Raw genomic sequence first — 13540 nt, forward strand, 5'->3', positions numbered from 1 at the left:
TCACCTGGCTGTCAGTCAGCGGAAGCCAATAGATGCAGGGAGCTGCCTTGGTCTTCCGGAAAAGGTCGTCCAGAAGCTTGGCAGGTGGTTCCTCCTGAGCTTTCTCTGAGGGGGAAGAAAGTGAGTCAGACTTGATGCCTATGACTCTGTGCCCATCCCACCTGAGTCCCTCTCCCACCTACCAGTGGGTATGGGTGCCCTCAAGGCTAAGTACCTTTCTTCTCACTCTTCTTTTCTTTAGACTTCGCACGTTCCTTGCGGCGGCGGTCACGGGACCGAGATCGGGAACGGGGCCCTTCTCGAACTTTGTCCCGATCCCATTCACGCTCTGATCGAGTTCGCTCCCGCCGCTCCATTTCCCGTTCCCGCTCTGCCCACTGTTCCCGCACCGCCCGCTCCTGCTCCCTCTGCTCTGCCCGGGGATGCTGTGGTGGCTGGGCTGGGGGTGGGGGTGGGGGGTGCAGGGGCCGAGGAACCCCCTGCTCCTCTGTCTTAGTTTCAGAGGGACGGTCCACCAAGAGGCCTCGGCGATAATCCAGCTGTGGGCAGAGAACAACGACAGTCAGGATGGAGATGACATCCCTCCCACTGAAGCAGCCCAGGAAACAGGGCACAGAGACTTTGGAGCCAGGGTTCAACTCAAGGAACCGAAGGGGAGGGAGAAGGAATCCCAGTGACTGCAGGTTTGGCCAGGATCTCAGTTGGAATCTAGCAGATAACAGCTGCCCCTCCCCTCCCTTCCTTCCTTTTCCCAGGTTTCTTACCTCATCTTGCTCAGCGTAGTCAGCACAAAGGAATTTGGGATTGGACTGGGGCCACTTGACCCCATGTAGAGCAGTGCGGGTGGCAACTGCTTCCTCTACTGTTGAGTACTGGTGGAGCAAGGGAGAAGACAGAGGGTCACGACGGACCTACACAGTCCCTCCCACTGGCCACAGTGCCCTCAAATCTGCCCACGCTGATCAAAAAAGGAAGCATATGCCACAACCTAGAGAATGAGCTTCCTGCCCTCACCATTACAAAGCAGTGCCTCACCGTTACAAAGCAGTGGGATTTGATCTTGTCAATCCAGAAGGCCTCTTCCACCAGAGTTCCTGTACGGCCCAGCAATTCCTTCAGTTGGCCTAAAGTGAAAGGACGAACCTGCCAATGAAAATAGTTTTAGGGTCTTGCAGAAGGCAAGAACGATGCGCATATCACTAGTCTCAAGATGTCCCAAGCCACTGTCACAGGAGTTCAGCTTCGAAGTCTGGATGAGGGCAGAGAGGTTAGGAACCCTCTAGTAGGAAGGAGAAAAGAGTGGTAACACTGAGACATTATGTGCCAGGCCCTAGGCAAATCCTCAAGACGGCCCTGCGGGCTGACGCTTTTCTCAGATGAGGAGACAGGTGTGAGGTGAAGTAACTTGCTCAGAGTCGATGAGCGAGCAGCTGGCACATCCAGGTGTTGAACCTAAGAAGCAGGAGCCCGAAGCTCAAGCTCTTAACCACTAAACAAGGCTGCACTGTGGGAAAGGACGACTTACCAGATTGGAGATGTGGACGATGTTACTGATCTTGCCCCGGGGCGGGGAGGGCACCTGAGCGGTTCGGACTGGGTCATCAATTGTAATGGAAACTCCAGACTTCTGCTGGCTAATGGAACGTCGAGTTAAGGTGTCTCCTAAAGTCACTATCGAATAGAGCACACGAATGGTTTTCAGTAGGGAGCCGGGCTGGCTCTTCCACCACCAATAGGACTGTTACTCCCTACCGAGCAGTCGCTCTTCCATCTACCTGTGCTGCAGACCTATCAAGAGCAAGGCACTGTCTAGGCTAATCTCCTCAATAGGAGATTCAAGGATTAAACAGATTTGAACCCAGCCCTCAAGTAGCTTAACAAGGAGAGGGAGATAAGACAGATATGTAAACACTGTAATACAAGGCAGGAAACATTAAATGCTTTAGGAGAGGTCCAAATAAAGTGCTCTGGGAATTCAGGGAGCTGCATGACTTTCCACTCAATGCTTCACCCACCTTTCTTTACTTCATGCTCCACAGGTGGGGGCAAGGCCACCTCTACTGAAACCTGGGGAGGTATAGGGGGTTCTGCCTCAGGCTCCTTCTCTTCTTCCTCCTCTTCCCTCTGCCCATTCTCCTGGCCCTCTGCAGGTACTACCTGTAAGGTATCAGATAATGGAGGGATTCTTAAAGACCAACTAGCACATTCTTTTCAGCTCCTGGCTTCCTGGTGAGAGAGGGTAGTACAGTCAACCTAGCATGTTCCTTCCATCAGGGAAAGATTTCATTACTAAGTGCACCTCCCCCAGACCCTGGGATTGTTAATGCCTCAGCTCTTCCATAAGGAAAACTAAGGCAGGAGTCGGCACATTTCAAATTTTTTCTTACAGGGCAAGACAGTAAATTATTTTAGGCTTTGTGACCCATACAGTTTCTGTTGCAACTATTCAAGTATGACATTATAGCACTCAAGCAGCCACAGACAAGAGAAAATAAACTGGTGTGCCTGTGTTCTAATAAAACTTTATTTATTATAGACAACAGGCTGGATGTGGTTGCCTGCTGACCCCGAATAGGGCAAATTAACCCAACCCCCTGCACAGATGGGAGCCTTCCCTTCTAGGACTCCACCTTAGCCCTCAGTTGCCTGCTCTGTGGCTGATGCCCCCCTCCCCTGACACCGGGGTGCAGGAGCCTTACCTGAGTGACAGTCCGGCATATTTTCAGCCCCTTGTCATGGGTCCCATCGTCACCATTACGCTCTGTTTCATCCTCAGAGATTCGGGAGTCATCAGCATGAAGATCCACAACAGCCTCCTGCCCCGCCAGGGGTTTGATGTCGGGGATGAGGCTCTGGGACACAGATACCCCCCACCCCGTTACACTGGGCCCATGTCTACTCCCACCTCAACGTGTCTCACCCTCCCTTCCCCGGAGCCTCCCACCTCACCTTGAGGGATTCAGTGGTGATACTGATGGAGGGTTTCTTCTGTGTGGTGGCTGTGCTGGCTCCCCAACGCCGCTTCCGACCAGGCTGGCCCCCCTCTGTATCACTGTTTCCAGCTGGCACCCCCTTGGTAGCTGCTGTCCCCAAGAAATAGGATCCAACAGTTAGATGGTCTCAGGCCTCTGCTGGTTCACACCACAACAACCACAGAGAGCCTTTGACTCGAGTTTTAGTAAAAGGTAAACCTAAGGAAATTATATTTGGGGACTGGGGAAACCATGCTCCAGAGTGAACAAGAAAAGGACTGGAGCCACTTCCTGAAAGATGAAAACCACTGATCTCTGAAGGCAACAGGGGAGGTAACCAGGTTGGTGAGCAGTTTAAACTTTTAGTGGTAGAAATCTCTAAAGTACTGGGGAAGACAGACTGGGAAGAACACGGGAATGCAGAAAAAACAAGACTGCATAATACTAAAATCTAAGTAACGTTGATTTCAGATCATGATGTCATCTATAAAGCTCTCTCATACTTCTCTCAGTCGAGAGCTCCTTATTGGGAAAATGTTAAAAATGTCACTGAGGGGTGGAGCCCTCTCATTTCCTCAGATGCTCTTTTAGAATGAAGCACAAACTGGTAAGCATTACATAGGAGCCCCTCAAAATCACTCCTGGTTCTGAGGGTTCAGATATCTGAAAAAGTAAATGCACGTAGGCCTGGAGAGGAGACGGCGAGACACCTCACAGTCTACCTTGTTACACTTAAGAAAGAAATACGGGGGGCTGGCCCCGTGGCCAAGTGGTTAAGTTCGCGCGCTCCGCTGCAGGCGGCCCAGTGTTCTGTCGGTTCGAATCCTGGGCGCGGACATGGCACTGGTCATCGAGCCACGCTGAGTTGGTGTCCCACATGCCACAACTAGAAGGACCCACAACTAAGAATATACAACTATGTACCAGGGTGCTTTGGGGAGAAAAAGGAAAAAAAAAAAATCTTAAAAAAAAAGAAAGCAATCTGGGGGGGTGGGCGAAAGGGACAAAGGGGCACATATGTATGGTAATGGATAAAAATTAGACTACTAGGGGTGAGCACGATAATATTCAGGAACTGATAAACAATAATGTACACCTGAAATTACACAATGTTATAAACCATTATAATCCCAATAAAATTACTTAAAAAAGAAAGAAAGAAAGAAATATGACTGGGGAAAAATGACAGGGATTGTCTAAAGTTTTGAATTTCAAAATGGAACCCTACATATGCCAAGAAGACGTTGATTTGCTCAGCAGTGGTGGTGGGGTGGGAGGGGGTGACCCAGGAATCCCATCAAGAGCGAACAGTAATCTATTTCTCCATGAACTCAGATTTTCCTGGTATTCCTGACCTTGATCAGGGATGTGGGGCTGGACTTACAGACAACGGAGATCTTCCTCTTGAATGATTTGGGCAGCGAGCTCTGTATAGAGAAGAAATGGGGAAAAAAGAGAAAGAGACACACCCCACAGAGAGGGGGGAAGGAGGTTAGATGGGGCAATCTCAGCACAGGCTCCAAAGACACAGAGAGAGAGACACAGAGACAGACAGAGACCAAAACAGAAGCGGCAAACGGCAAAAACGAAGCAGAATCAATGCAAGTTAGAGAAAAAAATAAAACCAAACATCACAGCAGGGAAAAGTCATCTAGTTCATACCACACCTGTGTATTAGCTTAACCAGAAATAAGCTGGAAGAGGAACTCAGTAGCCTCGCAGCCCTCTAAAGGCGCTGGTCATGCCCTCTTCCACTGTTTCTACGGGGCGAGAGGACACCAAGCCCAATAAGCTGTGCCCAGGTTAGCAGGTCCTCCGAGGTCTTCCTTGCTAACTCGAGGAAAACACGAGGAAGCAAGGAAAACCAACTCTGGGATGGCAACTTCAAGGTAACCCTCCTCCTTTTCTCAACGTCCAGCCTGACATTCACGGACAGTAGCTTTGAGTCGCTTAGACAGCAGACTGCCCAGACCCCTGCCACACTGGGAAAGGGCAGCACCAGACCAACTGGAGACGAGGCTCCTGAGCCCAGTGCCAGCAGAAAGGATTTAAAGGTGTCTTTGGTAAAGGAAGGTTTTTACGAAGGGCAGACTGTCCCCTGGGAGAGTCTCAGACTTCCCAACCACTGTACAGAGCTCTCGCAGAGCCTTACTGTGTCCTCTCTGACCAGGGTTTAAGCCTTAGGGGCTCTGCCAAGGACCAGAAACTTCCAAACTTGCTTTTGAGCAAGTTTTTGTCCCTTTGAAACACTCAGTGGGGAAAACACTATGGACAGAGCAAAAAGAGGAAGAGAGAGAGAAAAGGGGAATAGAGCATGTTTAGATTTAAGTGCTTATTTCTGGAAAAACTAAGACCTACCACCCTTCTAAAGGGTAGGGCAGGACCCTCTTGATGAAATCCCTTTCCCCCATCCACCCCCCAGCCCCGTTTGTGTCGTCTAACCAAGTCTCCTTGGTCTCCGTTAAGGGCCAGCCTGACCCCTAGCCGGGCCGCTCTCGATGGGAAAGTTAGTGAGAAAAAAAAAAGGTCTTAATTAAAACAGGAAAACATGAACCAAATAAATAAATAAACCCAAAAAAGAAATCAGAAAAATAAAGATAAAGAAAAAAATTAAAATAAAAGATTAAAAAAAAAGAAGAAGAAGAAAATAAAGAAGAAAATAAACTAGGAATATGACAAATGTTCCAGGTACCATCTCACACCTGGGATCTTCAGTTCAGCCAATCGCACCTCACTGTGTACTGTATCTAGTCAACCGCCGGTCCAATCAGAATGAGCCCTCCCTGCTAGGCGCTGTGCAATTGGTGGGGGGTTGGGTTGGCAAAAAAGGTGGGCGCACGGCGTGGTGGTCAGCACGGCACTGCCAGAGTCCTCCCAGGGGCGCAGGGGGGGCGGGAGGGAAACGTGTGGGGGGACGCTGCCCAGTTTCCATGATGTCAAGACAGTTCACTGGCGGTGGCCAGGCTCAGCGAGGGGTACAGGGGAAAAGGGGGCAGAGACATCAGTCCCAGCCCTGTAGGGGCATCATCTTGCAGTCCCTGATGAGATGGCCTGTGAGTAGCAGGAATGGTCCTGGCCTTTTATTGTGAGAGGCAGGCAGGACCCTATGTCCACCAGTGGCACGCTGCAGCAATACCACCACCCAATACTTGGAATCCAGGTGATGACTCCAGAGTCCCTTTCTCCTCTGCCTGTAACTGGGGAGGGGGTCCTCTCACCGAGTGGGATCATGGAGCCTCTGACGAAGGCAGCCTGGGGGTAGCAGAGGATAGCCCCAGGACTGGGCACACATTCAGCAGCAAGGTCAGAATACTTTTCTTCTGAGTTGTGTGTGGCATCTCCTCAGGGACTCCAGCTGAGACAGTGGTTCCAGTCAGGTGGATGGATGAGCCCCTGCCTCCAGGGATGGAGGAGAAGTTGGAGCAACCAACATGCTGCCCTTCACCATGGACAACAGGGACCAAAGGAAAGTCCATCTGATGAGCAAGTGGTGATACATGGCTGGGCTGTCATCAGCATTAAATCCCTGGGCTCAGACCCTAGACATCTCTGCAGGGTTCCTAGTCGTCACAGCTTAAGCCGAGAGCCCCACTCAGTATTTTACGGCATGGCACTGTGATCACAAACATTGACTCTTTAGGAGGTCTTGGTGCCCTAGATGGGGATCCCAACAGTCTGTAGCAAACAAGGCAACCCACAGTCCTCAAAAGGGCAAGGGCATGTGGGCAGGCGCCCCAGCACTGACACGAGCTCTTCTTGGGGTGTCCCAAATAGGGAGATGATGCAAGTCCACCCCTTTCCAAACGCTTTTTGCTTTCTCAATAGAAGTCTCTCCAGAACAGTGCTCTTCTTGGCCCCCTGATGTAAGCAAGGCAGGGAGGCAAAAGGGGGCCCATCACAAGATCCCATATACATGCCCCCCTCTGGCCAAGACACCTGGATAGCAGACTCGGCTCTGACTGGGCAGCTCAGTAGCAGCGGGTGGGTCCAGAGGAAGAGGCGGCATCAGCGATTGGCCAGTTGGGCAGGGTTATATTTTACGGGCGGATTACCGTACATGAGGTACTTGGACAAAGTTTTACGGGGAAGAAGGACCTTGTAATAAATAATATTCTGCACATCAAATCACTTTCACCGGCCCCCACCCCCGCAACACACACCAAAGAAAGGCTACACACACAACAGTCCCTCCCACCCTGTTACCCCACTCCCAAACCCAGCTAATTCTTTCTCTATTACTTTAAGAGCCAAGAAGACTTCGCTGGCTCTGATGGGGGGAGCCCCCTGAATTGGGTGCAGGACACAAGATAACATATATGCCAAAAAAAGAGGTAGAGGGGTCAGAGAAATGGAGAAGGGGCCTTTGGGATCACACCAGGTGCTGGCTTCCAAGTGGCAACATCTCCGCAATGAGACCACTGGGGGGCAGATGAGGAACAAAAATTCCTCAGCATGGCTGGTCAGCTGAGAAGCACTAAAGCCCACTAGATGGCGTTGAGCTCCAACAGGCTTTTAAAAAGGAGGGAAAGCTAAAGGAGTTACCTCAGGGAGAAGCTTGAGAAGGCAGCAAGGAAAGCTGAGCTTGGGTCTTAGATAAAGGGCCATTAACTGACTTTCCATTAGTTACAAACTTCCAAGAGACTGCACTGCACTACCTCTCCAACCAGGGAACGGGAACAAATGGGCCCTGTCCCCATCACAAGGGGTCTCCCTTGCTAAACCAGCGAATTCTCCCTTGACCCTATCCTGATCCAAGTCTCCGTCTAGTCCCTTCTTTAAGCTATCCCACTGTGTAAGAGGGATCGCCAGAGCGTCTACTCTTTCCCCTAGGCCCACTCCTGCCCACCCACCCCAACAGGTGGCTTGCATATTTACCTCTTTCTTCTCCTCATCTTCGGCACTGCCCTCTGGGCGGTCATCATTGCTGACTTGGTCTGCACTAGGCATGGGGGGCTCTGGAACCTCATTTTCAGGTCTGTTTTCACTTGTCTCCATGGTCACTTCCTCCTTCTCCTCACTGACAGTATGGGGAGAGGTTGAGAGGGAAGGGCAGGAAAGAACCAAGGGGAAGAGAGAGCAAGACATTAGGTTTTGGGTCAGGAAACCCCCATGCCTCATCGCTTGGGTGGGTGTGGGAGGGCTGCTTTTCAGATCAGACTAGAGTCCTTGCCCTCAGAGGAAAAGTGGGAAACTGTTTTTCCTGGGGAAAGAACACAGATTACAGCAACCACTGCCACCCACTGCCCAGATGGGATAAAGCTGTGATGTGTGAGGTCAAGACTCCAACCGTTCTTAGGTAATTCACCAGAGTACTCGTGTAAGAGGAGAAAACACCCTCTCTGGAAACAGTCCCTCAAAAGTGACTATGATTTGCTCACAACTCTGTGGCCTCCCTATTCCCTGGCACCTTTATTTAATAAAACTGCCTGAGAAACTAAGGGAAGCCTGATTCCTTAAAAAGATGAGAAAGAATGGCCATGGCTGGGACAATGATCCTAACCTTCTGTTTAATCAACTGCTTAATAAGTAAGGGCCTACTGACCCACAGGCTCTGCAGACACCAGGAATGGAGAAATGGCAGGGGTGGGGCTGCAGGGAGAGGGGGGCTGGTGAGGGTTCAAGCTTCAAGAAGGACTCTCCCTCTTCCAGAAGGGAAGACTCTAACTGCTGGAGAGTATGAAAGCTCAGAGAAGAATCAGGCCACTTTTACCTGCTCAGAGGTGTAGGAAATGCTCTTACATTCGGCTTTCGCCCAGTTTCTCCCACTCCCTCATTCCAACTTCCGAAGGATAAAGAGAGCAGGCCTCCCAGTCAGGACACACCCTCCCCACACCATGCATCTTCCCCCCACAAACACCGAACCCACTGCCCCCCGAATCACACAAGTGAGCTCCCATATCAGGCAACGAATCCCAGAGATTACTTCAGGTAGACTATCTTCCCATCTTCTTTTTCTGCCTTCATCCCTAACTTCTATCTCTAACCTCACCCCGATTACCACCCAAACACTGGGGGGAAAAATCAAATCAAGATGATCAGAGGCCTAAGTTTCATGAGAGGGGAAACCAAGCCTCCCCTGGCTGATAACCACCACCAAAAAACTCAGCGTTCCCGACAGGCTGCCTGACACTCAGAGGTCAGCACAGCCTCTCCAGAGCAGGCAGGGAGGGATGCACGGGAAGGGGGAGGGGAAAATCGGAACTGTGCCCCCAGCTAACAGGCCCCCACAGAAACACGCAATTCAAGTGCCGAAATCTAAAGAAAAAGCTTAACCAAAGAATACCTATTTCCCACACAGAGAGGGCAAGTGGGGCCAATTAGAAATCGGGCAGGAAGGACAAAGGGGGAAGGCAGAATGACTGAAAACAAACCAAAACGAAAGACGGAATGAAAGCCATAGGGAAGAGAAGGAAGATGAGGTGGGCTAAGCGGTGGGGAAAAGGGGTACATGGAAATGTGAAGCTCTCACCCTTCTTTGCTTTCTGATAACATGATTTTTTTTCTCCCCCTGGAAGTGCTGTTTATCCCTTTCTGGAATGGAAGAAATAACAAAAACCAAACAAAAAAAAATCCTAAAAAATTAAAAAAAACCAAACACCTTCCTTGTCCCAAGATCCCACCAACTCCTCCCCAGCCACCCGATCCAGAGAGAGAAAATCAAGATGCAGCAATTGGGGATCCAAAAAATGGTAAATGGAAGGGGAGGAGGAGGTGGTGGTGGTGGTGGTGGTGAGGGGAGGCTAAAATAGATCTGGCTTTTAAGAGATAAGCGTTAAGTCCTCACGGCAAACCCCGAGTTCGGCTGGATTGGTCTCTCTGGAGGAGAAGGAGGATGAGGGCCAGGCTGCTGGTAGTGGCTGGCTCTATTGTATTGGCGGAGCGGCGGCGATCAGCCGGAGACATGCAGGGGAGCCATCTTGCCACTTACCCAGCAGCCCGTGTGTGCGGATGGGGGAGGGCCCTGCTGCAGCAGGGGAGGGGAAAGAAAGGAGGGAGGGCGCTGAGTGAGCAAGGTTCTTATCCTCTGGCAGGCCACAGGGAGCTCACTGCTGGCTCAATAGGCCTGGCCCTTTTCCTTCTTTTCTCAGGTTACAGCAGCTACGAGGCCTAGCCCCACTGGGAGAGGGTGCTCTCTCCTTGTCTTCCCAGGGGGCGGGGAGGGGGCTGGGTGGAGAGGACAGACAAAGTTACAGCTGCTTGCTTGGAAGATTCCAGAGAATTAGAAGAATGGAAAACAGCAGAGTTGGGAGTGAAAAGTGATTAAAGAAGGAAGATAACAAAGCCAAAGTTGAAAGAGACACAGAATGGAGAGGCACGAGCAGTTTTTATGTGCCCCCCTCCCACTCTCCAAGCAAGGCATGGAACACTGAAACCAGATCAGCCAGTCAGCTGTTCAAGGTGGGGAGGTGGGATGAGAATTGGCACTATCCAATCATTAAAGTAGCTGCTCACTCCAGCAATGACCACGTGTTACTACTCCAACCTGTCCTCTCTCCAGGGATGGTGGAAGGAGTGGATAAACAGAGTTCCTTTTTGAATTCCCTGTAGAGTGGGGAGAGGTGTCTCTAAAGAGATGACAGACAACTTTGTTTCACAGAATCTTTAATAGGGTCACCCTGCCCCAGGGTCCGTTGGAGCCAGAAAGGAAAAGGATAAACAGGGCAAGGGAACCTTGGTTCCTTGAAGCCTGAAGGCCACTTGAAGCAAGGGCTCCAAGGTGAGAGCCGTTAAGTAGATAAGGGCGGGGGTGATCTTAAGTAGATAAGGGCGGGGGTGATCTTCGGGGCAGTAAGTGATTGAGAACTAAACAGAAATTATTAATCTGGGCATCTTCACCAGACTAAACGGGAAATGGGAAGCTGACTCCTAACTATTCAAAAAAGCACTCAGGAGATGCTCAAAATTCTTTCTCTGCTGACTGCAAAGGTACTCCTTTTGCATCCTAGTGGCAGCAATGATAAGACAAGCTTCTGGGTACTTAACCAGAAATAAAATTTCCTCCCTGCTGCTTAAAATCTTAAACTCACAAGCCAACTGCCTGCTAAAGCAGCCATGCTCACACGTTAAGAATTCCCTTTCCTGGGTGGTCCCGGTCTGCTCAGTAAGATTGAGAGCTCTAGAGTCAAATTGGCTAGGGCCCAATCCTGACCCTGGCCCCACCCCCATACAAGTGATGTGATAGTGGGCAAGTTCCTGATTCTCTCTGTGTATCTATTTCTTAATCTGTGCAGTGGGGATAATAACAATACCTGTCTCACAAACAGTGTGATAAGGGTTCACTCTTAAGAGTCTGGCTGGGACGACACCCTAAGTCAAGGATATGCATAAACACATGTACGTTTAATAGGCCATTATCTCATTTGATGCCACCTATGGAGATTTTTTTGAGTTTCCTCAAAAAGTAGACTGCTCTTTCTCCGATGCAAAGGCATTCAGTAACCAGCCTGACAGATCTTTGGTAATACCCTCATCACTGTATAATAACCACCAGTTGACCTGCCCCTCACCTCCACTCTGCAGAGTTCCTCAGGGTCAGAGAGTGCATCCCTTGGCCCCTAGCCCAGGGCCTAACACAAAGAAATTCTCAGTAGATATTTCTGAATTAGGTTGTCATTGTAGGTACCAAGTGGACAGTTTAATAGATGCTTGCTGAACTAAAAGTTTTCTTCTTAAAAGTTTTGGATAGACTTTCTACAGAGAATGTTACATTCAAACATCCTCAAATAAATGTTCTCTGTCCATCGACTATCCTAAAATACTTCCAGGTGCCAATATGTCTCTCCAGAAGTAGTTTCCTTGGAGGAAGAATTTTCTTTTATTGGAAATTCTATCTCATTTTTTCAAGAATATGACTGTTACCATGTTACCTTTGGCCTTCTTAAGACACAGCAAGTTTGTGCTGCCTATTTCCCCACAATCAATTCTGTGGGATCCAAGAATTCCCAAGATTTTATTTTCATAAGAAAAAGAGGAATTCTTGAAACTGCCCCCAAAGGGGACTCAATCTACTTGTAGGACCAGTCCCAAAGCGTTGTCAACTATGTGTCAGAGCTCCACACAGCTTTTCTGTGTAGTCTCTTTGAGACAAAAGGCATCTTCTTTCCCACTTATTTAAATTCCTGCACAAATGTTTCTGATCTTTGAAAAATGTGAAACTGCATGGGGGTTGGGGTTGGGGGAATCTCTCTCCACAATTAAGTAACACGCAAACCATCTGTAACCCAGAAGAAAAGGACACAACTACTTGGAGGCTGGTAACATCACACTATAGTTCACATCTGAATATGAATGAGATTCAGAGAAGCTAATGGAGAAGGAAGTTTCTATAGGCATATATGTTTGAATTTTAGTTATTGTAGAAAATTCATGAGGAGCTAAGGACCTGATGTGAAATTTAGTAAGAAATGGTAGGATGTGACTACCCTCAAGCAGTGAGATTTAAATATAGAATACCCTCTGGAGTACACTAGTTATAGGACAATCAAGGACAGTATGATGCTGGGGGGGTGTCCTTAGATACCAATTTCTCAGTGAGCAAACTCTACTGATGACAATAAATTCTACTTTTTAAATATGCGTCATTTGGTATATTGGCATTGTAGGTCTCCTGGGGAGCAGCAATTACACTGTCCTATGGCTTAAAGGGTCATTTCCTTCCTCCTGCTCAGGCAAAAGGACAAATAAGCATAGTGCCAAGAACCCAAAGCTGCTATTGCTTGCGAGGTTTGTGCACACAGGAAGGTTGTACTTGGCAAAATTCAGGTTTGAATTAACTGCTGCTACATGATACATTTGCCCACACAAACTTTTTCTCTCCTTTTCTTTTTTTCCCTCTATTTTTTTAATGTAAAAAGAGTACCATTATTTTCTGCTGTATGAAGACCTTTTTGCTTATCCATAGCAGGCAAAAGATTGGATTTTGGAACAGGGCTCAAGTGAAACAGGACTGAGGGCTCACAAATTCCTGCTCCAAGCAATGAAAAAGGCACCTTACCTCATATCTAGAATTCCTCAGAGCACAATCAGAATCAGAACGGGTTTAACCAAGCACAGCAAAAAAGTCAGGCAATTTCTTCCAAGTGGTGAGAGGTCCTCGAAGTAAAGCCTATTTTTTTTCTTAACATGTTACTGAATCAATAGGCCCTAGCTCTGTTTTTTTAAAGTCACGTGATTTCTTGTTGAGACAGACAGGAAACCCAAGGTTAAGCCACAAATGGTCTTTTCCATTTAGCACTGTTGATCCCACTTCTAAAATTGGCCAGGGCTCCAGAGGCCACCAGGCTGAACCCTAGACTCTAGAGGGGTGAAAGACAAGGAGTGTTGTGAACCAGTTGTAGCAGTGCCTCCAGAAATGTAGGCAAACTTCTCAAAGATTCATTTACCAAATCCAATGCCAGAATAGCCTATGTGTTTAGGCCTTTGGGCATATCTTTTTGTTAGGCTGCTGAATAGACCATCTGGAAAGCAGGCAGAAGGAAAGCAGGTAAGAGGGACGTGTGTGAGCTAGTCCTGAGCTCACACTGCATTTCTAATCTATAGGCTGCTCCACTAAAGCTTGCCTAGGCAAC

At 48.9% G+C, this 13540-nt stretch overlaps 1 protein-coding gene across 10 annotated transcripts in view; it reads right to left on the reverse strand.

Annotated features, from left to right (window-relative positions):
- The window catches only part of ACIN1 (apoptotic chromatin condensation inducer 1), a 32177-nt gene that overhangs the window by 1538 nt on the left and 17099 nt on the right, over positions 1 to 13540 (reverse strand). For 2 of the 10 annotated variants that reach the window (XM_070504056.1, XM_014856308.3), the window contains 10 exons: positions 7848 to 7989; positions 4357 to 4399; positions 2950 to 3080; positions 2700 to 2816; positions 2016 to 2157; positions 1526 to 1671; positions 1036 to 1143; positions 765 to 872; positions 215 to 539; positions 5 to 105 (listed from right to left, as the gene is read on the reverse strand). In XM_070504056.1, coding sequence (XP_070360157.1) covers positions 5 to 105; positions 215 to 539; positions 765 to 872; positions 1036 to 1143; positions 1526 to 1671; positions 2016 to 2157; positions 2700 to 2816; positions 2950 to 3080; positions 4357 to 4399; positions 7848 to 7989 — 1363 coding nt within the window. The other 8 variants (XM_070504054.1, XM_044765329.2, XM_070504055.1 and 5 more) reach the window with 5 other exon arrangements.

This window comes from Equus asinus, chromosome 2 (assembly GCF_041296235.1).
Source record: "Equus asinus isolate D_3611 breed Donkey chromosome 2, EquAss-T2T_v2, whole genome shotgun sequence".
NCBI lineage: Eukaryota > Metazoa > Chordata > Mammalia > Perissodactyla > Equidae > Equus > Equus asinus.